Source organism: Myxocyprinus asiaticus, chromosome 45 (assembly GCF_019703515.2).
Source record: "Myxocyprinus asiaticus isolate MX2 ecotype Aquarium Trade chromosome 45, UBuf_Myxa_2, whole genome shotgun sequence".
NCBI classification, from domain to species: Eukaryota; Metazoa; Chordata; class Actinopteri; order Cypriniformes; family Catostomidae; genus Myxocyprinus; species Myxocyprinus asiaticus.
Window position 1 is genome coordinate 30,103,636 of NC_059388.1, and position 25,921 is coordinate 30,129,556.

General features: G+C 36.6%; 2 protein-coding genes across 7 annotated transcripts in view; one reads left to right on the top strand and one right to left on the bottom strand.

The window, feature by feature from the left end:
• Positions 1–3,759, bottom strand: part of zdhhc17 (zinc finger DHHC-type palmitoyltransferase 17) — a 31,263-nt gene extending 27,504 nt beyond the window's left edge. The window contains exon 1 of one of the 3 annotated variants that reach the window (XM_051688633.1): positions 3,683–3,759. In XM_051688633.1, coding sequence (XP_051544593.1) covers positions 3,683–3,745 — 63 coding nt within the window. In that variant the 5' untranslated portion in view covers positions 3,746–3,759. Of the gene's footprint in view, positions 1–1,404; positions 1,424–3,682 lie in introns of those variants that run through there. The other 2 variants (XM_051688634.1, XM_051688635.1) reach the window with 2 other exon arrangements.
• A 4,748-nt stretch (positions 3,760–8,507) lies between these two features.
• Positions 8,508–25,921, top strand: part of osbpl8 (oxysterol binding protein-like 8) — a 105,303-nt gene continuing 87,889 nt past the window's right edge. For 2 of the 4 annotated variants that reach the window (XM_051688189.1, XM_051688194.1), the window contains exons 1-2: positions 8,508–8,811; positions 15,354–15,397. The gene's annotated coding sequence lies outside the window, so the exon portion shown is untranslated. The remainder of the gene's footprint in view (positions 8,812–15,353; positions 15,398–25,921) is intronic. The other 2 variants (XM_051688188.1, XM_051688193.1) reach the window with 1 other exon arrangement.

The window sequence follows — 25,921 nt, forward strand, 5'->3', positions numbered from 1 at the left end:
TGGTATTAAAAAAGTAATTAAATTGATTATCGTTCCACCTGTTTTTGTAATGTAATCCAATACTGTGATAACATCATATATACTGATAAAAGCTTCAGCAATTGACCCTTCTCTAAGCTCCGCCCCCTTGGTTACCATCACTTGCTCTGACAAACTCTGAAGAACTTGCCATAGGAATGAACGGGAGATTGCCATGAACGGCACAATTTATAAATCGCTAAATATTCTCATAAACGGAATGGATAACTTTCTTAAGTGGGCTGGAATGAAGAGTGACATTGTAAGGCATATTTATCATTTTTTTGTAAAAGAAATCGTTAAATTCCACAGTAATTTGATTGAAAACTGTGGAGACTGTGAAACAGAATAAAGAAAAACAATTATCAGTCACTTGAAAAGAGAAAAGCATAATTTAATAGCTATTACACACCTGATAACACTGATGTAAGTGAACAGAACTGCTTATAACGTCTCATAACAAACTCATTTTGATGCTGTGAACTGTTTATTTACTACAGCTTTTACTGTTACACGAATCAATACATTGCTTTGATTTACCTTGGAGGAAATGTAGATGTCCTTGCTGATGTTATCCAATGAGGACTGACATAGTTTTATCCATTTTATCCTCGAGTCTGAGACGTCAACCTGCGCATCTTACCACGTAGTTTGTTGAGCGCATTGCCATGGAGACATAGCATATGTGGAGGCTTCACGCCATCCACCGCGGCATCCACGCTCAACTCAACTCAACGCGCGCACCACTGAGAACGAACTGCATTATAGCGACCACGAGGAGGTTACCCCATGTGACTCTACCCTCCCTAGCAACCGGGCCAATTTGGTTGCTTAGGAGACGAGGCTGGAGTCACTCAGCACACCCTGAGATTCGAACTAACGAACTAGTGAACGCTAGGGGTGGTAGCCAGAGTCTTTACCACTGAGCTACCCAGGCCCCCAATAATATGCTCTTCTTGACATTTAAAACAACTGTGTATCGCCCGGCAACAGTTGCTAAAACAGGATTGGTCAGAAACGCATTTAAGGTGCGGCTTAGCAAAGGGTCAATTATTGTGAAAATGTTATCCCGTCACATGCATAGTTGATTATGTAATGCAAACGTAAAAATGTATCGCCTTACAAGTCATGCGCTATCGCAAGAGTGTTTAGATGTCATAAGATAGCAATGTGCGAGGAAAAGACTGAAAAGTGTTTCTAAACAAATAATCAGCCGTTTTACTTTAGTGAATAAAGTCATTGTTGTTGTAGCACCTCTAGTGTTCATTTCACCAGGAAACTGCCACGATACTTTCAACTAATTTTACATTTTCCAACTAAATTTACAATGCCTCACAAAACAAATGATATTCAATGCAAAACAAATGTTGGCATGCAAAAAATGACCTTTTCACCAAGAGGTTTGAATAACGTTGGCTCCACTCGGGATGCTCAAAAAGCTGTTTAAAACTCTGGTCAAGCAGCAGACAGATTCATTTTGACCTCTGTGGTACTAAGGGCATCATCCTGAGAGGAACTTGAAGAGATGACCAGACAGGACTGATCTCAGGGGTGATGGGAGGGAACAGATGGCACTCAGTGGGGAATCTTGTCGACTTTCCTCTAGTTAACACAAATCGTTTCATATGAGAGTGGTTGCCTACTGTTCATTTGTTGTCACATTATGTAAACTGCCACAGACAGCAGTGGAAACACAAGCTTAAAGTTTCATTAATGTTTTTAATCACAAGTCAAATTATGAGGTCAGCTAAACTATTCACCCTACTATCAAGCGGCTATACATGCAAAACACCATCTTTCTCATATTTTCATATTCTACACCAAGCCAGCGCTACTCAACACGTGGCCCTCGAGCCATCTTTTGCGGCCCACGTTATGACATAATCATCAAAAATATATTTATCAGCAGCCTAACAAATCTGTATGAATTGTGAGGTGTCCATTTTCATGAGGATTTACGCTAGCTCTCTACATTACTGAATCATATTAGAGAGGGAATTCAACTGCAAAAGGATGTTCCAAATAAATAACAAATAATATCTGAGCATGGCTGATGTTATGAGAGCAGCGGTCAATCTCTGCACACGTTCATACACAGTATGTGCGCTCACGTGCGGTCTGTCAATCAAACATGCACGCTCACACTTACTTATCTCACTCAACGCGGCAAGAATCTGTCCAGTCTCTTGAATAGCTCATCACAAAATGTGTATTCATTATGACAACAGTTTTCCTGCAGTGACGGCGTTGAGAGGCCTTCACGCAAATGTAATTTTGCACATCTACCCGCAACACGCGGGTGACCTGTAAGACGCCTCGGAGTGACACATGACAAGAAATGCTGTTAGTCACAAAGACATGCGCTTGAAGAAATATTTTTCACATATCGCCCAGCCCTAATTGTAGCATAATGTTGATTACCACGAAAATGTATTTCGACTCCTCCCTCCAAAAATCGACGTTACAATGAGGCACTTACAATGGAAGTCAATGGGGCCAATTTTTGGAGTGTTTAAAGGCAGAAATGTGAAGCTCATCATTTTATAAAAGCACTAACATTAATTCTTTCATTAAAACTTGCGTGTTATTTGAGCTGTAGCTGTTTAAATAGTCATTCATACAGTCGTTAGGATTTTAGAGTTTGTTGACATCACATCGTCATGGCAACAAAGTTGTAAAATTGGATATAACTTTAAACAGAAAAGGTTAGTAAGTGATTTTATCAAACTAAAATCATGTTCACACATATTGTTTATGTCTTGTGGCTATACTGAGTATTTTAACGTTACACATTGGCCCCCATTCACTTCCATTGTAAGTGTCTCACTGTAACCCAGATTTTTGCTTTTTGTTTTAAAGAAAAGAGGGGCGAGTCATATTTAATTTTTGTAGTGATCAATATTAAGTCTTCATTGCTGTCGATTGAGCTAAACTTGTATTGAACCCGGAATATCCCTTTAATGTGGAAGTAATCCAACATCTAATCGTGTAAACAAAATATGCATCTTTTTATAATGAGCTGTTACTGCCTAAATCCAACAACAAATCCACCTGACCTGCCAATGCAAAGTTGGAAATGTATAAACCAGAAAAACAAAGATCATCCAATGCAACTTAGATAATTATATTTATTTATAAAATAACAAAATATGAATCTGGTGGATTCATTGACAGCAATGAAATAAGGCAGGACAAGAGATCCTGTAATTTCACATTGGCTAAACAACAAGTAAAGACCCAAATGCATTCCGAAACAACTCGACAGTCGTATATACTCCATTACAGATACATACATAAAATTATAAGCGATATAATACAATTATACAGGATCATGATGACTGTGAATGTTTACTTTCATTTAGATGCAAACGCAGCACTATGAATACTCCCGTGAAGAGCCTAATTACATGTTTGTCACTGCACAGTGTGCAAATAAAAACATGTCCCAACCCTGAAATATGAATTTAAAATGCAATAAAACGGAAAACAGATATAAAATCTATGATTTTGACATGCTATCGTTAGCAGCGATGCTATTACGCAGCAGTGAAGGATTTATCAGCAGAAATAGCGCTTTGACAAGATTTGAAATCACTTGTAATGATCGTTCAACTTCATTTAAGATATCCGCTGTGATGTGGGAGTATCAATTGTCTATTTTTACCTCAGGATGCAGGATAGGGACGCATCCAGCTTCTTTCTCAAAATCATCCAGAACGTCTGCCATCTTGCTGCTCGACCGCGCGGAGCATCACGGTAAAAAAAAATCCAGGGGGCGATGAACATGAGAGAGGCGCGTGCGTGAGAAATCAATGCGCGTGCATGATAACTTGGCCAGAATAAAACGTTTTTTAACCTAAAGTTTTAATTGTTCATATAGAAGTTTTTTTTATTATTATTTTTTTAAATTTATTTACACCCGGTCCAGTGTGTATATTATCGCGCCAGTAAAATAATACAATCACACAAAACACAAAATTGTACATTGTATAGAAAGTAACATCTATTTATGTCATATTAATGGCAACACAGCTTCTTTTTGGATGTTTGGATATCTTCCAAATGTAAAACAAAAGGGTTGTACTTTAGGACAAGCTCAAAATAAATGTTTAACAGTTTTAGGGGCATTTCTAATGCAATACCAAAGTCTTTCTAGCAAGTCAGTCCACTGGCGGCCATCTTTGGAACGCTTCCGGGAAGCTATTTCCAATCATGAAAGTGCAGCTTTCCATCTACTTGAATGGGGAAAGCCCAATATCTCCAAAACGGTTGGTCAAGATTACGATCAAATAACATATTTAAAATCAGCAGTAAAATATGACAACACTGGCATCATAAACTGTGCTTCCTTACGCTAAAAAATAAATAAAACAAAACATAAATACTCAATTTTCCCGTCTTATTTAGCTACTGCGCATGCGCAGTCTCGAGTTGATTGGCAGGTGATGTCTGTATCTAAAAGGTGATTGGCTCTTTTACCTGCAAGGCGGGAATTCCTTTCTACATCCGTTGCCCGTTGGGCGTTTTTTAATTTCTTCCATTCATTTGAATAGAAGTGGCCTGTCTCTGCTAAATATTCTCTGTACAATACTTATACAATGCTAACGAGGTATCATCCATCATCTCTTTTCTTACTAAAGAAAGCGTAAATAATAATAATAATAATACCAACAACAATAATAAATGGCTTAAAATATATTAATAAATATATTACATCAATAAATAGTAAATTATTCTATAGATTCTGATGGAATCTCATTACTGCATTCCAAAGGCGTTAAAATTCCCTTGGGATTGCATCAACTACAGTGATATATTGATTAAGGTCAAGTGAGATATTATATTTACAATTTCAGAGTAATTACATTATTCATTCTCATTATAAATTGCGTAACCTGATGGTTCGTACTATTTCCAATGCAACAGTGTCAAAACACCAATACAAAGAATTCAGTAGAAACGTGCCAATAAAGACTAGAATATGTGATATAGTATCACTGAAAGACTCTAACTGTACTACAGTTGATGCATTACGTCATCGACCTACTTTTATCATTTATTTAATAAATAGAGGGGTGTGTTCATGTACACCTATTTAGGCTTAAAATTGCTTCATCAATTCTTTATTCTTTACTAATGTAATTTCATATATAGCATGCGTTCATGATACTGTCGTCAGTGGTTTGAAAGAATGTCTTCAAGGTTTAAATGTCATGTTTGGACCGCTCACTACCACAAGGTGGCATTCTTAGCTTATATTTTTACAGAAATTTCACGGATAATAGAACGCAATTTTCGCCTATAAAAATAAAAGTTATTCACAAACTGTATATACTGCCAATATTTGGGCTATGAATGATATTTTGTAGCATTGTATTGTATTGTTCATACCTGTGGTCAAAGTAGCCTAAGATAAATCTATTTTCACCTGCTTTAAAAAACTAATTAGCAAGATTGCCCTAATAATCTACTGAACATATCTGTGAGCGCCTGCCTTGATAATCATATAAAACAGTAAATGGTCTGTCTGTCTGTCTATCTATCTGTCTGTCTGTCCGTCCATCCATCCGTCCTGTCTGTCTGTCTATCTATCTATCTATCTATCTATCTATCTATCTATCTATCTATCTGTCTGTCTGTCTGTCTGTCTGTCTGTCTGTCTGTCTATCTATCTATCTATCTGTCTGTCTGTCCATCCGTCCTATATGTCTGGCTATCTGTCTGTCCTTCCGTCCAACTGTGATAATCTTGATAATCATATAAAACAGTAAATGGTCTGTCTGTCTGTCTGTCTGTCCATCCTGTCTGTCTGTCTGTCTGTCTGTCTGTCTATCTGTCTGTCTGTCTGTCTGTCTATCTATTTATCTATCTATCTATCTGTCTGTCTGTCTCTCTGTCCATCCGTCCTATCTGTCTGTCTGGCTGTCTGTCCGTCCGTCCTATCTGTCTTTTTGTCTGTCTGTCTGTCTATCTATCTGTCTGTCCATCCGTCCTATCTGTCTGTCTGTCTGTCCGTCCGTCCTATCTGTCTGTCTGTCCGTCCTGTCTGTCTGTCTATCTATCTATCTGTCTGTCTATCTATCTATCTATCTATCTATCTATCTATCTATCTATCTGTCTGTCTGTCTGTCCATCCGTCCTATCTGTCTGTCTGTCCGTCCATCCTATCTGTCTGTCTGTCTGTCTGTCTGTCTGTCCATCTGTCTGTCCTGCCTGCCTGTCTGTCTATCCTTCCGTCCATCTGTGATAATCTTGATAATCATATAAAACAGTAAACGGTCATGACTCATGACGTAAACATTCACACTTGTTATATTATTGCACCACTTTTACAGTTACTTTACTGTACATTGAGCCTGACTTCTGATCAAAATGTTAATTATGCATTCTTATGTGTCAGCTGACTTTGCAGGCTAGGCCGAGTCACATTTGGATGTAAATGAACCTGCTGTGACCCTTTTCTGAATCAACATTGAAGTTGTTCTTGTTCAAATGCAGTTCTTTTAAATGTCTTTCAAAAATGCGTTTAGGATTTTCTGCACTTTTCATTAAGCTTCAAGCTCAAATAATGTGTTCCGCTGTTGCTTAAACCTTATATTTATTGGTTCTATATTTATATTTATTTTATATATATTTAATAAAATTTCTTATATTAAAGTTTCTTTATTGTAAAATGTCTTAAATTATATTTTTTTAATTGAATCTATTCAATTAATTAAATCTATCTATCTGTCTGTCTGTCTGTCCGTCCATCCATCCATCCTGTCTGTCTGTCCACCCTGTCTGTCTGTCTGTCTGTCTGTATATCTGTCTGTCCATCTGTCCTATCTGTCTGTCCATCCGTCCTATCTGTCTGTCTATCTATCTATCTATCTATCTATCTATCTATCTATCTATCTATCTATCTGTCTGTCTGTCTGTCCGTCCATCCGTCCATCCTGTCTGTCTGTCCACCCTGTCTGTCCATCTGTCCTATCTGTCTGTCCATCTGTCCTATCTGTCTGTCCATCTGTCCTATCTGTCTGTCTATCTGTCCTATCTGTCTGTCCATCTGTCCTATCTGTCTGTCTATCTATCTATCTATCTATCTATCTATCTGTCTGTCTATCTATCTATCTATCTATTTGTCTGTCTGTCTAAATAAATAAATAGATAGATAAATAAAAGAGTCATAAATACAAATAAAAAAAATACATACACTATATGCACAGCATATGTAGATATGTAGGGCATCTACAAAATAACTTGTTTGTTTACACCCTAGTGACTTTTACAGTTTTTCTCAATCGCTTTGGCTAATTTTTTGAAACAGTCTTAACTTTCTCTAAACTGTAAGTGCAATTGTCACAACTGTTTTATGGGACATCACAACTCACCCAAAATTAAATTGGCCAGTGCCACCAAAATGAAATTGTTTTTTTGTCATCGTGTGAGCCGTACTGGCCAAAATGTTTAGATGTTTTTTAACCATGGCAGTCAAACCTGGAAATGTTTGTTATATACAAATTTCATTTTTGTTCTACTTTTTTGTTGACACTTACTGCTTACTGTACTATCCAAGAATGTCAGTTTTGTCTAACTGAATGCTATTGTGTATCACACTGCGGTTTTTTAGATACCGATTTCAACAGTAGGTAAAAGTTTACTGGGAAAAGTTAATACTGTACAATACTGTAGTACACAGAAAAAGGATATGCACATTTGTATGTATACAGTAAATGTGTTACATGTAAACAGAAAATTCACATTTGCATGTCCATTTTTACACATTTCTTACATGTAAAGTCATATATAGTGAACAGAAAATTGCCACAAAATGACATCCATGCAAAAAATAAATGCAAAATTAAACACAACAATGAAAAAACATTCCTTGTCATAGACATTTATGGGATATACATGTATGTCTGACAGATTTTGATAATTGGATGGATCATTTAGCATATGATGGCTCACACCATGAAAGAATGTTTATAAGTTGTGAAAAGTATGACAATTTCACTGAGAATCAACTCATCAGTTTTGATCAGCAAGCCATGTGCATTTAATTATTGTGCAAATTGTAGACAATTATACTTACTCTTTTGCACACATGTGCCAAAACACGTGCAATTTGCTTAAATTAATAAGAAATTCAAATCTGGTGTGAACAAGAAACTAATTGTTCAGAGATTTTAACTTATTGTTTTGAATAATAATAATAATAATAATAATAATAATAATAATAATAATAATAATTCTCATTATACTCATTAAGCCAAAGCGATTGAGCAAAACTGTAATATGACATAATAAATAAATAAAGCCGTCTTGGAAACGTAACAGTAACCGAATTAATGGACTACTGATCTGCGATCTGCCTGAACATTTGCACCCAACAGTCGTGAACCTATCGGTCATCTCCACTAACTGACTCTAGATCTGTTAAGGCGGACGTTTTATTTTTAGCCCAGTCAAACGTCGATTCATCGAGCGCGAGAGACATAACTGTTCGATCGACGATACAGTCGCGCAGAGGAAGGAAAAGACAGACGTGCGGCAATATCGCAATTCAGGGCATTTAAACCGCAACAAAACGCAATTAGCGTTCACACTAACAGCGTTATATATTTTCCCGTGTGGATATAGGACTGTACCTTTTAAAATACGCCTGAGAAGTTTCAACCCATTTACTGATAGACTGACACACGGATTCTCGTCAGACGACGCAATCTACAAAATTCACATTTTATATTATTCTGCGATTTTAAAGCCTGTTTTCCCCTCAGGAAGACTTCAACGTGGACAAATAAGGTTTGTGTTCATGTTTATAATTCTATATGACCCACTGGCTGTGTCTGCAAATCTAGTGTGCTGCCTATCTAGACAGCGCGCGGGAATAACACTCTAGGCTGTGTCTCAAAACCAAGTGAGCTACCTACCTATACAGCAGTTTTGATCACCATAAGTGCTATAAAATGGTACTATGATAAACCAAGGCAATACCATGTTTTTAGACGCTACCAATGTTGAAATACTGTTCACAATTCCAAATTATGCTGTCTAGGTAGGCAGCTCACTAGGTTTTCAGTCTAGCCTACATGTTGCATTTGTAGTGTACTTGTGCATGGATCATCCTTCTTACATTTAAATATGATTTTCTTGTCTGTAGATTTGGACTTCTTATAAATCCTATAAACATGATATTCTGTGTAGAGGTCGACCGATAGTGGATTTTGCCGATACTGATAACTAAGGTGGTGGGAAAGACTGATAACCGATTAATCGGCCGATGTTTTTAAAATCGATTTACAAAATATTTTATTCTTTCTTTACTATGGAGGGCAAAGACAGAGTTAAGTACGAATAAAATTCCAGATGCATTTTTTTGTTCGACACAAAATCCCAATAATAACCAGAAAAAATTAAGATTTGGTGCATATCGCGGCTTTTAAGTTTAAACAAGACCGAAACACACCAGGGACTCTTTATATATATATATATATATATATATATATATATATATATATATATATATATATATTTTATTTTTTTTTATTTTTTATTTGTTATTTTTTTGTGTGATTTTCTCCCCTTTTCTCCCCAATTTGGAATGCCCAATTCCCAATACTGTCTAAGTCCTCGTGGTGGCGTAGTGACTCGCCTCAATCCAGGTGGCAGAGAACGAATCTCAGTTGCCTCTGCGTCTGAGACAGTCAGACCGCGCATTTTATCACGTGGCTTGTTGAGCATGTTACCGCGGAGACGTAGCATGTGTGGAGGCTTCATGCTAGTTCTCTGCGGAATCCACGCGCAACTCACCACACGCCCCACCGAGAGCGAGAACCACATTATAGCAACCACGAGGAGGTTACCCCATGTGACTCTACCCACCCTAGCAACCGGGCCAATTTGGTTGCTTAGGAGACCTGGCTGGAGTCACTCAGCATGCCCTGGATTTGAACTCGCGACTCCAGGGGTGGTACTAGGGACTCTTATTTTGAAATGACAAAAAAACTATCGACATAGATTTTTTGCCAATAACCGATAGTTCCAGAAAGCAACTATCGACACCGATTAATCGGTAAAACCGATATATATCGGTCTACCTTTTAATTCAGTGATTCAATGCAAAGAGCATCTATGTTATGTAAGAGCTTCTTTTTTGTTTGCAAGCTAAATTATAATATTTATGTTTAATGCAAATATCCTTAGTTTACGTCGTACAGTTATTGTTAATCCAGTATAATCATAGTAATTAAGTGTAGAAAAAAGTAAAAAAAAAGTACCTTGGTATTACTATACACATACCATATTTTTGACATTTTCATGGTATTCTTTGAAGTACCTTACAGTACCATTGAAATTACATGGTATATATGAATAATGTAATTGCTCAGTACCGTGGTATTACCATCTGAAACCATGTCCGAACCATAGTACTGCCACTGTAATTTTTTGCAGATTTTCTTTCACTTATTTCGTTGATGACAGTGCTTGCTAATACCAAGATAACACAGTATGGGAACTATGGTTACATAGTAGATTTATTGGTTTATCTACACATTATTTACCTTGCCACAATTATGTTTTTTTTTTTTTTTTATGAAGTGTGTATTACGTGTGTGTGTTACACATATTACAGAATTATACTTGGGCTAATTACTTAAGTAATAGCAGCAATAACTATGTGTTATTACAAGCAGATTCACAAAATAATTACACGTGTCTTTCATTGGTGCAACTGTGTTTTTTCAAGTATTCAGTAACATGAACGCAATAATATATAAAGTATGACCATTTAATCGGTTATAATGGGAAGGGACTACTTGTGTTTTATCACACGCGTATTAATTAATTTTTTTATTTTTTAACGTAAAGCCCAATTGACTATTATTGCGTTTATTCTATTAATTAAAGAAATATTCCGGGTTCAATGCAAGTTAAGCTCAATCGACAGAATTCATGGCATAATATTGATCACCACAAAAAAAATATTTACCTCCTTTATTTAACCTCGTGTTACCCAGCGTACACATGCGTTGACGTTGTATTTTGTCTTCGCTATACGCAATGCATAATTTAAATTAATTTAAATGACTGATCTTAGTTTAGGAGACTCTGGGGTGTTAGGAGAGGGGTAAACTTTCATGTGGCAAAACAACATGGCACTGACCACAGCGGAGTTTGTCTGTGGGAGAAACACCAACAAAAATAAATCTGGTAAGAAACCTAATTACCTGTCTGAATCCAAAGATCAGAGTCTCTAGTTTCATCCGATATGCCATTTTTAAAATTTGAGCGATTTATTGCGAAATGCCACACTGCTAAACACAATGAACACTAATGTGTACTTTAGCACATTTTTCCTTAGAAATCCTATATTCACTCTGCATTATCACACTGAGAATCAATGGGTTCATCCAAAAGCTGATAAATGTTGCTTTCAGAGGCTTTATATGGAGTTATGATGAAAATAAGGTGAAGTTCAAACTGTTCTGAGACCAGTGCAGACAGACAGCACACTGGAGGTTAAGTCATTCACTAAATAGGGATAAATATTGACTGTGTTGCAGTCAAATCAGTTGACTGCAACACACTCCAAAAAAGTTGAGACAGGGGCAATTTAAGACTAATAACAATTTGACGAGTTAAAATAATAAGCAATTGTGTCATAGTATATAAGGAGCCTCCAAAAACAGCCGAGTTCTTCAAGAGCAAGGATCATTCGAGACTTGTCAATTTGCCAACAAATGCTTCAGCAAATAATCCAGCACTTTGAGAACAATGTTCCCCAAAGACAAATTGGAAGGATTTTGGGCATTTCACCCTCTACAGTGCACAATATAGTTAAAAGATTCAAGGAATCTGGTAAAAGCTCAGTGCGTAAAGGGCAAGACGAAAAACATTTCTGAATGCGCGTGATCTCTGATCCCTCAGATGTCACTGTCTTAAAAAACATCATTCATCTGTAATGGATATCATGAACATGGGCTTGGGATTACTTTAGTAAACCTTTGTTAGTCAACACCACTCGCCGCTGCATCCACAGATGCAAGTTAAGACTTTACTATGCAAAGGAGAAGCCATACATCAACACTGTCCAGAAGCATTGCCGTCTTCTCTGGGCTCAATCTCATCTGAGATGGAAAGTAGAACAGTGGAAACATGTTTTTTGGTCCGATGAGTCTTTGCAAAACATAGCTGTCCTGTTATCCGGGCCAAAGCGAAAAAGGACCATCAAAGCTGTTATCAGTGTCAGGTCCAAAAGCCAGTGTCTGTACAGGCCAGGGGTGTGTTAGTGCCCATGGCAAGTGTAACTCGCACATCTGTGAGAACACCATGAATGCAGACAGATACGTACAAATTTTGGAGCAGCATATACTGCCATCCAGCACCGTCTTCCAGGGACGTCCTGGCATTTTCAGCAGGACAACTTCAAACCACTTACTGGCCGAATATGCAGAGAGTGTGAGTGCTAGATTGGCCTGCCTGCAGTCCTGACCATCTCCATTTGAGAATGTGTGGTGCTTTATGAAGCGCACAATACGTCAACGAAGACCCCGTACAGTTGTGCAGCTGAAGACCTGCATAATGGATGAATGAGGGAAAATTCCACTTTCTAAACTTAACAAACTTGTGTCTTCAGTGCCTAAATGCTTAATAAGTGTTATTAGAAGAAATGTTGATGTTTCACAGTGGTAAATATTCGACTGACCCAGCTTTTTTGGAGTGTGTTGCAATCATCTGATTTTAAATTACTGTACATAAAAAAAAAAACAAAAAAAAAACAATGAAATTCACAAGGTAAAACATCATATAATGTGTAGTTGTAGTGCTTTCAATATAGAAAAGGGTGATTATAATTTACAAATCACTCATTTTTGTTTTTATTAAAAATGTTCATACTGTCCCAACTTTTTCAGAATTGGGGTTGTATTTTTAGGATTTTGTTGAGGGTTTAAAGACAGAAATGTGAAGCTTATAATTTTATAAAAGCACTTGCATTATTTCTTCTGTTAAAATTAATGTATTATTTGAGCTTAAAGTTGTTTACAATGTCATTTGTACTGCCATTTTAGAGTTTACAGCGTTACGTCGTCATGGTAACAAAGTTACACAGAAAAGGTTAGTAAGCGAAAATCATGTTAACACATATTGTTTACAAATTGTGGCTATACTTTTGAAACAGTGAGTAGTTTAATGTTTACAGATTGGTCCCATTCACTTCCATTGTAAGTGCCTCACTGTAACCCAGATTTTTGCTTTTTTTTAAAGAAAGAAACATTATTCTACAAATGCTGTCGATTGAGCTTAATTTGTATTGAACCTGGAATATTCCTTTAAGCATTCGATGCCTGTTCAGAAAAGGTAAAGGGCACACCACAAACTGAACCTCATTCACACAGTTTACCCTGTCTTGTTGTTTTAGGCTCTGATCCCATAAGATTAGACATGAACGGATACACAACCCCTCTAAATTCTTGTTGTGATGCAGTGAACATACTCATATTGTACCTGTGTGTCTCTGACCTTTGCGTAAAGGTTCATGTTTCCACTTTCTCTCTGAAGCTGAAACCTAACAACACACACTTCCACATGGCTTTCTACGCTGAAATGTTAAACTGGCATTGTGAAATATAAGATGTAGCAAGAAAATGTATACATTTGTCTTAAAATCTTATTTGAACTTCATCTAAGTTACAGTTATGACCAAACACAATCTGTTTGAACTAATAACACACAAATTATTGTATTGTTCTTGTACATATTGAATACATCATTGAAACATATGTAGGTTGGAAAAAAGTTGGTGAACCCCTAGGCTAATGACGCCAACAAAAACTAATTAGAGTCAGGAGTTGGCAAACCTGGCATCCATTTAATGAAACGAGATTGGAGGTGTGGGTTAGAGCTACTTTGACTTATAAAAAGCACTCAAACATTTTGAGTTTGCTGTTCACAAGAAGTGTCTGATGACATGGACCATGCCTCGCAAAAAAGTGATTTTAGAAGACCAACGATCAAGAATTGTTGCTTTGCATAAAGCTGGAAAGGGTTACAAAGTTATCTCGAAGAGCTTAGATATTCATCTGTCCATAGTTAGACAAAGTGTCTATAAATGGAGATGATTTAGTACTATAGGTACTCTCCCTAGAAGTGGCCGTCCAGCCAAGATGACTCAAAGGGCACACCGCAGAATCCTCAACGAGGTAAAAAAGAACCTTAGAGTGACAGATAAAGATCATTGGAACTGATTCTGTTCATGAGTCTATTATATGGAAAACATTAAACAGGCATGGTGTCTATGGCAGGACACGATGAAGGAAGCCAATGCTTTCCAACAAAAACATTGTTGCATGCTTGAAGTTTGCCAAAGACCACCTTGACACTCCACAACGCTACTGGGAAAATGTTTTGTGGACTGATGAAACTAAGGTTGAATTGTATGGGAAGAACATGCAGCACTACGTATGGTGTAAAAAGGGCACCACATACCAACATGAAAACATCATCCCAACAGTGAAGCACAGTGGAGGGAGCATCGTGAATTGGGGCTGCTTTGCTGCTTCGGTGCCTGGACCGCTTGCCATCATCGAGGGAAAAATTAATTCCCAACTTTATAAAAATATCCAACATCCCCAGTCAGAGCCCAGACCTTAACCCAATAGAGATGCTGTGAAATAACCTCAAGAAAGCCGTTCACCCCAGACATACTAAGAATATGGCTGAGCTGCTGCAGTTCTGTAAGGAAGAATGGTCCAAAATTCCTTCTGAACGTTGTGAAGGTCTAATCCGCAGCTACCGGAAACGCTTGGTTGAGGTTATTGCTGCCAAAGAAGGATCGACCAGTTATTAAATCCAAGGGTTCACTTACTTTTTTCACAGCACTATGAAAGTTTAATGTGATGTGTTCAATAAAGGCATGGAAGATTATAATTGATTGTTTGTTGTTAATTGGTCATTTGATGACCAATTAATGCAGAAAACCAGCTATTTCTAATTCACGTACTTTTTCTTGCCACTGTAACTAAATCAGCTCAGTAATAAGTATTTTTTTTTCTGCTAGCCCAATTTGTACTTGCCCTGCCAATGTATTTTCCTACCACATGATACATGTTATTTTTAGCAACATATTTAATGTCAGCAAGGAATCTATTTATATTTTCATTAATTTGTATTTTTACAAATCAAGCATGTTACAAGTATTTAATTTGCAATAATAGCTGAAATTATGGAACATGACAGCTATAAATGAATAAAGACGTTGTTTTTTGGAAAACAATACTGCATACAGCAGAATTCACTACAATGTTCAGTACATCACAGCTCCACCTCCATCTTTCTTTGAATAGATCTTCTAGATTCAAGATCCAAAATTCAGAAGAACATCATGTTTGTAAGTCATTTTCTCTATTTTCATTATTTACCAGCAATATACCAACAGACTGTTTCGTAGGAAAGGGTGCACGTGTACAACTCAAACACTGGTCGTCATTTGCCTGTCAAATGGAGTTTCAATTTCCATGATGTTACTGACGCTGATGGTGTATTTGTCGTCATATTTTGCATAGTATTAGTAGCTGAAACACGAAGAGGACAGAATCCAAATCCAGTTTGTCATCGCTCCTCCTATATCTTAACAAAATTACAAAATATGTAATTCAACTAACTCAGATGATAATTATGTTTGTCCTGCAGCCCGGCGGAAAAGCTTATCACAAATCATTACGTCGAGTTTCTGATAAAACTAAACCTTCAGATAAACCACTGAAATTTATGGAAACATATCAGAGGCTGAAAGGAAAGTCTAAAAAAAATCTATGTTGAATCAAGCTTTCTTAATTGACATTTTATTATTTGCTTCAATTTGTGATTGACTGTAAACATGCTTAGTTTAATGAGTTTGTACCAGATGGTCGTGGTCAGCGCACAAAATCCCAGCTATTTTCACCTGGTCGTAGCATGTGCTCAGGATCAAACCCTCAGCGCCCCAGCAGATTAATTTATATTAATGACTGTCCCTGTTGACATGGAAGCCCTCAAGTCAGCAGCCTTAATCTCCCGATGCTGCCTTCACTTTGCCTGAATTCCAAATCAAATGGAGTTTTAATCCTAATTAAATCCATCACCTTCATTACACCAGTGTTGCTGTGATGTCCTTCATAAGACTGTGAATGTCAAACCTGTGAGGGGTTTCTTGATTTGAGACCGTGAAAGGGGTTGAATCCTGCTTGCATGCCTCGGAAAACTATAAGAATTGGAAAACTCAGCCTGGCTGAATAATGCTGTTGTTAAAGATTCAATCTTCGATTTTCAAATACTGTCTCCTATCCCAGCTTTATTTGCAGAGACATGTAACTAAGTCATTATTAGGGATGGGAATCGTTAGGAATTTAATGATTCCAGTACCGATTCGATTCCTCTTAATGATTCCGGTTCCTGAACTGTTCCAGTATTTCAATAGTCAATAGTTCTTTTAGTACTTTTGTGGAAGAAATCTTTGAAAATGAGAAATGTAATTCTTATTGGATTTACTGTCCTCTGCAGTCTGTTGCCAAATGATGAGATCCTTTAAGATTTCTACAGAGCAGATATAACAAATCAGATTTTATTTTTGATTTTTATTTTTTTTTACATTTCTTGAAAAAGGTGTGTTTGCTGACATTTTAGAGACGTATATCCAATCCAATAATTGATCCTAACTAGGCTATATCTGGACTGTATCTAAACAAACAAGAAATGTGATGGCATATAGTTTTAAATATAAACGTAACTCACTTAAACCACTAATATATTTGTATATATCTGATTTTTTTGCTATAAAATCGAAATATATTGTTTCTATACTTATAATCAACAACTTTAAATTAATAGTTTTATGGTTTTCTGTCATTTTTAATTACGTCGTTCAAATTTTTTTTTACATGTCACTTAAATGTCCAAATACTTCTACAGTTGAAGTCAGAAGTTTACATACACCTTAGCCAAATACATTTATACTCAGTTTTTCACAATTCCTGATATTTAATCATAGAAAACATTCCCTGTCTTAGGTCAGTTAGGATCACTACTTTATTTTAAAAATGTGAAATGTCAGAATAATAGTAGAGAGAAATGATTTATTTCAGCTTTTATTTCTTTCATCACATTCTCAGTGGGTCAGAAGTTTACATTGTGTTAGTATTTGGTAGCATTGCCTTTAAATTGTTTAACTTGGGTCAAACATTTTGGGTATCCTTCCACAAGCTTCTCACAATAAGTTGCTGGAATTTTGTCCCATTCCTCCAGACAGAACTGGTGTAACTGAGTCAGGTTTGTAGGCCTCCTTGCTCACACACGCTTTTTCAGTTCTGCCCACAAATTTTCTATCGGATTGAGGTCATTGGCCACTCCAATACCTTGACTTTGTTGTCCTTAAGCCATTTTTCCACAATTTTGGAGGTATGCTTGGGGTCAGTGTCCATTTGGAAGACTCATTTGCGACCGAGCTTTAACTTCATGGCTGATGTCTTGAGATGTTGCTTCAATATATCCACATAATTTTCCTTCCTCATGATGCCATCTATTTTGTGAAGTGCACCAGACCCTCCTGCAGCAAAGCACCCCCACAACATGATGCTGCCACCCCCATGCTTCACGGTTGGGATGGTGATCACCCTTTTTCCTCCAAACATAACGATGGTCATTATGGCCAAACAGTTCAATTTTTGTTTCATCAGACCAGAGGACATTTCTCCAGAAAGTAAGATCTTTGTCCCCATGTGCACTTGCAAACTGCAGTCTGGCTTTTTTATAGGGGTTTTGGAGCAGTGGCTTCTTCCTTGCTTCCTTTCAGGTTATGTCGATATAGGACTCGTTTTACTGTGGATATAGATACCTGTCTACCTGTTTCCTCCAGCATCTTCACAAGGTCCTTTGCTGCTGTTCTGGAATTGATTTGCACTTTTTGCACCAAACTACGTTCATCTCTAGGAGACAGAATGCATTTCCTTCCTGAGCGGTATGATGGCTGTATGGTCCCATGGTGTTTATACTTGTGTACTATTGTTTGTACAGATGAACGTGGTACCTTCAAGCAATTGGAAATTGCTCCCAAGGATGAACCAGACTTGTGGAGTTCCACAATTTTTTTTTTCTGAGGTCTTGGTTGATTTCTTTTGATTTTCCCATGATGTCAAGCAAAGAGGCACTGAATTTGAAGGTAGGCCTTAAAATCCACAGGTACACTGGTCTAATTCAGTGCACCTCCTTTTAGAAGCTAACTGGCTTGACATCATTTTCTGGAATTTTCCAAGCTGCTTAAAGGCACAGTTCACTTAGTGTATGTAAACGTCTGACCCACTGGAATTGTGATATGGTCAATTAAAAGTGAAACAATCTGTCTGTAAACAATTGTTGGAAAAATTACATGTGTCATGCACAAAGTAGATGTCCTAAACAACTTGCCAAAACTATAGTTTGCTAATATTAAATCTGTGGAGTGGTTAAAAAATGAGTTTTAATGACTTCAACCTAAGTGTATGTAAACTAATGACTTCAGCTGTGTATGGAAAGAACTCAGATTGTGTTACTCACATCAGGCTTATTAAACCACATGACATGCCTCTTCTTGAGTCTTGTAAAGAATCTACTGGGGTGGTGCTGTGGTTTTAGTTGAGGTTAATGATGTAGACTTTTGAAAAGAAGAATTTCAGTTATAAGAAATAACACAACAATAGCACTCAGTGTCAGCGGTACAGAGGAATCTCATTAACAAAAGTTCACTCGTGTTCATTGTTATGGAAGGCAGTTTATTATCTACTATGTCTATAAACACTCTTAAGCAGTTAGTGGTTTGCCTTAGCAAACACCACTAATTATGACAGAAACAAAACAGTAGTTTTAAATTCTTTCTTGTTTGCATCATCAGAGCTAAATCAGGGCTCGACATTAAGCATTGTCGATGTAATTCATCAAGTAAATTGGTCATTCAGTTGTCCAAGTAAAAAAGTTACTTGTCTGGACAGAAAAAAGGACATTTAAGTTATATTCTCAAATAATGTCAAAGTTTCTGTTGTATGTTTCCTAAAATTACGATGTATTTGACCGTTCGGGTGCGCATTAGCGCGAGCATTTTCAGAACACGCGCATGTTCAGCACACACACACATGCCGCCTGTCAATCAAACAGGGCGCAGCTGTTACTAGATCGCTTGCGAATTATAAAATGATGCACTCTGGATTATTTTCAACAGCAGAATAAGAATATGAACTTTGTAATAAGTGACACAAGTCTAGGCTATCACAAATACAGCCGGATATTTTTTCGTTATTGACGTTTTAATCAGTCTGCTTGTCTGGTCGGGCAAGTAAAATTCTTTCACTTCAAAAATCCGCTTGTCCCAGACAAGCAGACCAGCGTTAATGTCAAGCCCTGTAAATTAACTTCTTAAAGGAATAGTTCAAAAATGAAAATTATTGGTTAATGGCTCAGTATCTGTTGGATTCTCTGGTCTCCTCTGCTGTGGTTGAGGGTCTTTCTTTGGTGTCTTCATTGTGATGTTAATGAAGTTTCGTTCTGACTGAAGGAATCCTGCTTGCCCACATCGCACAGATTCCCAGCTGAGACCTGTTGTTAAGGGTTCCCTTATATGTGCTGAGGGTCGAACTAAATATAGATCTCTCACAAAGGTGAACGGCAGGGAATATGACCAGCTGTGAGGAAAGAAGGTGAGGAGGTACTAAAAGAAAATATATACTGCAGGGCTCAGCCAGTTTTTTCTGCTGTCCCAGTCAGGGCGGTTTTTCAGATTTTGACTTTCCTTGCCCCACATTTTCACTAGACCCTCCTTGTTGTTAAAGAAACAAAGGAAAAAAGTTTCAGCAATATTTATTCATTATTTATTATAATATTATTTATTTATTTCTAGGGCTGGGTAAAAAAAAAAAATTACAAATCAGATAAATCGCAATCATCCCGATATGGATTCTCAAAATGAAAACATCGATCTTATTAAGGGGTGCTCAGGCCAAAAGTAAAAGAAAGTGGAGAGAGAAACACAAGAATCTTAAAGATCACTTTTTATTTCCTTATTCTGGTGACAGGAGGCGTACTGTATGTGTGCGTACTTTATGTGCTCTGAGAGCACTAGATTGATCATACAGTAAAGGCCAGTAATTTAAGTAGTTTTATTTTACATTTCATTACTTTTTCAATTTCTGAATGTTTACTTGAATACATGATATTGCTGTAAAAAAACTTTAAAGGAATATCAATCGTCAGCATTTGTGGCATAATATTGATTACCACAAAAAATAAATTTGACTCGCCCCTCCTATTCTTTAAAAAAAGCAAAAATCTGTGTTACAGTGAGGCACATACAATGGAAGTGAATGGAGCCAATGTTTGGAGGGTGTAAAACGTTAAGCTCGGATGGACGGGGCAGCGAGAAAAAACAATCGTCATAATATTAATAACTACAATCTTGACCAAAACAAAATATGTATCATTTGAAAGCTTAGAAGCTCTTCTTTACAATGCATGTAGACATTATGAACAAAACTGAACTGCTTTGAAATTTGCAGACAAATCAGAAGTTTTCCGTTTTGATAATTTATTAAAAAAAGAATTGAAAAAAAAAAAAATGCACTGTACATACTTATTATTGCAATCAGTAAAAACATTAAACTCATCAAATAGTCATGTGTCATATGCTGTTGGAAAGCTCTCAATGAGTAGAATACAACCAGCCTATTTGTTTTACTCACAGACAAGTAATAGCTAAATATATGTCTTTGACAATTGTGTTGGTGTTGCTAACGTGCTGCATTTTCGCTTATAACTTCACGAAAAATAAACGGAACATAAAATAGGTGATTATCTTTCAAACAAGCCACACACAAGGTAATCAGATGCATAGATAATTCGATAATCCATACGAAGCCCAATGTTACATATGGCCACCAGACTCAATGATGACTCAAATGGCACAGAATGAAATTCATTCTGGGAAATCTCATTACTAAAATCATGTCTCCATGCTATGCAAACCTTTAGTCATTGTTGTGTTTGCATGTGTAATTAGTTCTTATGTTCAACTATTATGTTTTATTTGTATGGAGGTGTTTTTTGACACTATGATAAGTCATTTTGTAATGCTATAACTTTTGATTGCTTTGTTGTGTTTCTCAGATACAGTTGACATGATTGGAAACAAAGCAAAAGCAGTTTTTCGGAGCCACCTTATTTACACCCAGAGATATATAATGTTAAATAAGAAAAAAAAAGAAAAAAGAGTCTCAGAATGTACCATAATCTATATCATTAAAAAATGTGAAAAGTTTTTACAATGACACCAAACACTTAATACCCGTTATAGTTATAGGACTGTAATTTTGGGTATGCCACTGAAGCAGGAAATCTTTAAAAACACCTTCAGAGCTCAAAGAGTTAAAGGCAGAAATGTTATATTAATTCTTCTGTTATAACTCATGTATTATTTGCAAAGTTGTTTAAAATGTCATTTTAGGGTTTTAGGGGTTGTATACATTACATCGTCATGGCAACGAAGTTGTAAAATTGGCTATAACTTTACACAGAAAAGGTTCACACATCATGGTAACACACATATTGTTTACGTCTTGTGGCTATACTTTTGAAACAGTGAATATATTTAATATTTTAACATTTAAGAATTGGCTCCATTCACTTCCATTGTAAGTGCCTCACTGTAACCCAGATTTTAGCTTTTTCTAAAGAAAATGAGGACCAAGTCAAAGTTATTTTTTGTGGTAATTGATATTATTACGCACATGCTGTCGATTGAGCTTAACTTGTATTGAACCCGAATATTCCTTTAAGCAGGAATGCTTTCTTTATTTGCATGTTTTGTTCTATTGTTTGTATTTTTTTCTGTGTTCCTAGTTTATTACTAGGGGTATAACGGTACACAGAAGACACGGTTCGGTACGTACCTCGGTTTTGGGGTCGTGGTTCGATAAGAGTTCGGTACAACAGGAAAAAGCAACAAATCCCAAATGCTAGGATTCTTTTCATTATTTTGAACAGACAGTGGTGCAAATTAAGTTTGTTCCACTTAGCGGCATTTAGTCCCTCCTGAGGTAGTTGGTACAGTACAGCCTCCTTTAGTGTATTAAGCAGTAAACAGAATGCACTCTTGCATAGCTCATATTTTTTTGTAGGGTTGATAAAAACAAAAGGTATTTGGTCACAATCAGCTACAAAACTGAAGCATCTCTTTTGTTATAAATGTACAGAATAAATAAAATAATGAAAATAAAACTTGTGCATAAGGAGAAGCCATTCTTGTTTTGGGTTGGTGCATAGATGGTCTCTTCTTCTTCTGCTCTTTTTCCTGTTGTGGCGGTTAGCAAACAGTGTTGCATTACCATGTGCGGCCCCTTCTGGATTGGAGTGGATCGCCTGTGACTGACTCGGATGTATTCTTCGTCTGACTGCATGCACCGAACCGTGACGTCAGTACCGTGACGGTTCGGGATGAGTACATGTACCGTTACACCCCTATTTATTACTGACTGTTCATTTGTCTTAAATTATCACTTGATAACTTTGCTTTTATATTTAAGCAAAATGGACATCATAACTGAAATTAATCGAAATTGAGAGCTTCTGAATCAGAATTGCATCTGGAAAACTGTATCGAAACCAAGCCCTATTTATTTATTTCTTTATTTATTATTATTTTGTTACAAATGTACCATTTAGTAGGATTCTTATTTGCATTAATAGCTGTCAAATAAATAAATTCATAAACAATGGCATGTGGTTTTATCATTTCACCCCATTCTACATAACTGATTCTACCAAGACTATCACAACTCATTCTTGCAATTTTAACAGAACCCAGCTAGATAATGTAACCTTAAGTGACATTTAAAAAAAGTAATACTTTTACAATAACCAAAACTGCATTCCACAATAGATAAGCCTAATGCAGTGAATATTGTGCAATGTGGTAAAAGAGGTGCCACTGAACACCTCATTTTGGGTGTGACCGCTCCTTGATGTTGGGTCGATATGAATGCTAGTCAACACTTGTAAGATTCTGCCTCCCCTGCAGCGCTGAATAATTGAGTTTGTTTGTCCTTTAAGGACACCGTAGAGAGCTGACACATTATACACACAGTGGGTCGATTGTTTTTCTTTGCCGGCCAACCTTATTCAATGTAACTGTTCAATTATTGCTTCGCCTCGGGTCGAGTTTTAAATCCTCTTTCATTGAAAACACAGTCAAGCCACTTAAAGACACATCTTTAACTGTCTACACAATGTTGTGAATCTGATCGCTGATGGGTCGTGCTGGACGCAATCTCCATTAGTATTTACAGCTGGTGGCCTGAAGCGCAGGATGTATGACGTAGTTTGACTTTTGTGCGGCCGTTATTATATAATTAATTTTCCTGGCTCAGTTAATAAATGAAGTCGACCTTTGTTGCTGCTCATAAAAATGTCACATGGAGATGTCACAAGCCGTCACTGGCTCTGCATCAGAATGATTTGCATTATCTTGTTTATTTCTTAACTTGAAAACTTGTTTGTTGGTTGCACAGGTCAGCGTTGCGGTCAGGTGTTGACTTCCCTGAGAGCTTCTGTGTTTCAGTGTACATGGAAGTTGACTTGAATGCTCATATTTGCATATCTAATGCAAAGAACCTGATTTTAAACTGTTGGTACACTGACATGAAACACTGACATAGTCTGAAACTTTCTAAAGCTCTTAATCTGTTTAAAGTTCCTCTTCTCACCTCGGGCTAAAAGATTTAGTTCACTTGTTCTAGTAGTTTTTCCTCTCTTTTGTCATTCCATTCTTTGTTTAGCAAGAATCGCTATTACTATTACTATTCAAATTTGAACATTTGAAGTATTTTTGTGCTGCATGTTGAGCAGCTTAGTTAAGTTTTCACCTGGCGGAAGATAAAACAGGTGAAAATCCCATTGACTTATATTGAAGGATAGACGTGAGCCACATCAAGAGACTAGAAAATCGTAGAGACTAGGGTGTGGACTCTTTTGGCTTTGGTCAGCAAGCAGCCAACCAGAACACCTTAGCAACCGCATAACAATGCCCTGACATCCACCCACAACACCCAAGCATTATGCCATCGAGTTTTGCCCGGGCAAGCACAGCTCATATTTTCTTCAGAAATTCAACTTCAGTTTGTGCACACAACAAACTCAAGGGCTAGTATGTATACAGTTTTACCAATTCAATTCCAATTTGCAATCATTCGGTTCAATTTTGATTTTGACTCTGATTCACAGTCATTTGATTCCGATTAATGTCCATTTTGCTACATATAAAAGGAGTTTGACTATTTTAAATGTCAATTTCGATGCCGCAACAAAATACTAACTAGGGTTGTAACGATCCATCAATCTGAATCAATGTATCAATCAAATAACCAGTGATCGATCCATGTATATTTTTTTAAGATGCTCTTTTATTTTGACTCTCTCATGCCAGCCACATACGTACACATTTCTAGTGACTGTACTACGCATTTCCGTTGATAATAAAATAGGAACAAAGAAACAAATTACAAGCAGTTAAATAAATAAAAACAATCAACAAAGATACAAAATAAAAAAAATGGTGCTTTTCGTTGTTAAAGGAATAGTTCACCCAAAAAATAAAAATTCTTTCATGCCATCCCAGATGTGTATGACACAGATGAAGATTTTTAAAAGAATATCTCAGCTCTGTAGGTCCATACAATGCAAGTAAATGGTGACCAGAAATCTGAAAGTCCAAAAAGCACATAAAAAGCTGTATAAAAGGAATCCATAAGACTTCAGTGGTTAAATACTGTACATATCTTTAAAAGTGATATGATAGGTGTGGGTAAGAAACATTTATAGTAAAAAAGGACTTAAAAAATGATCTGTTTCTCACCCACACCTATCATATCGCTTCTGAAGACATGGATTAAACCACTGGAGTCTGGAGTGCTTTTTTGAGCTTCAAAATTCTGGCTACCATTCACGTGCAATGTATGGACCTACAGAGCTGAGATATTCTTCTAAAAATCTTCATTTGTGTTCAGCAGAAGAAAGAAAGTCAAACACATCTGGGATGGCATGAGGATGAGTAAATGATGAGAGAATTTTCATTTTTGGGTGAACTATTCATTTAACAGCAGTATCAAGTATTCAATTAAACATTCAGAATTTGAAAAAAGTAATGAAATAATATTTAATGACCAAAACTGAACAAGTGCTTTGAAATTTGCAGACAAATCAGAATTGTTCCGTTTTGATAGTTTATGTAAAAAACATTGCACTGTACATATTATTGCAATCAGTTAAAACATCAAACTCATCAAATAGCCATGTGTCATATGCTGTTGGAAAGCTCTCAAAGAGTACTTTAAATAAATACTATTATGCCACACTGTTTGATTACGAAGACCAATTGAGAGAATTGGAAAGCACGCAAATTAGGCTTCTAATTGAAATGTCGGCTAATTTTAATATTTCCAATCCTTCAAAAATATATATTAATAAAATAACGTGATGATCAGTAATCGATATATAGATATTTTATGACATCGCTAACGTTTAGATACGTATCTGCAACTCCACGAGCCCTCTCAGATAAAGCGCACACACATAAGCTGCCTGTCAGTCAGTCAAACCGTGCGCGGTTACCGAAATAAGGAAATAAAAGATTCTCATTATTTGTGTATTTTTTTCTACTCTTTACTTTTGGCCTATAAATGGGATCCACCAGTGGCTTTCTTGTGATCAACTGGTTTGATCTTTGTTTGGACAAATAGCATCAGTCAGTTGTCTCTTCGGACAAAAACACTAGAAAGTCTAAAAGATTAAGCAACTTAAAGTAATTTAGTGGTTGATGTTCATTACAAAATTGAATTAGATGTAGTCTACACTTGTTTATCCC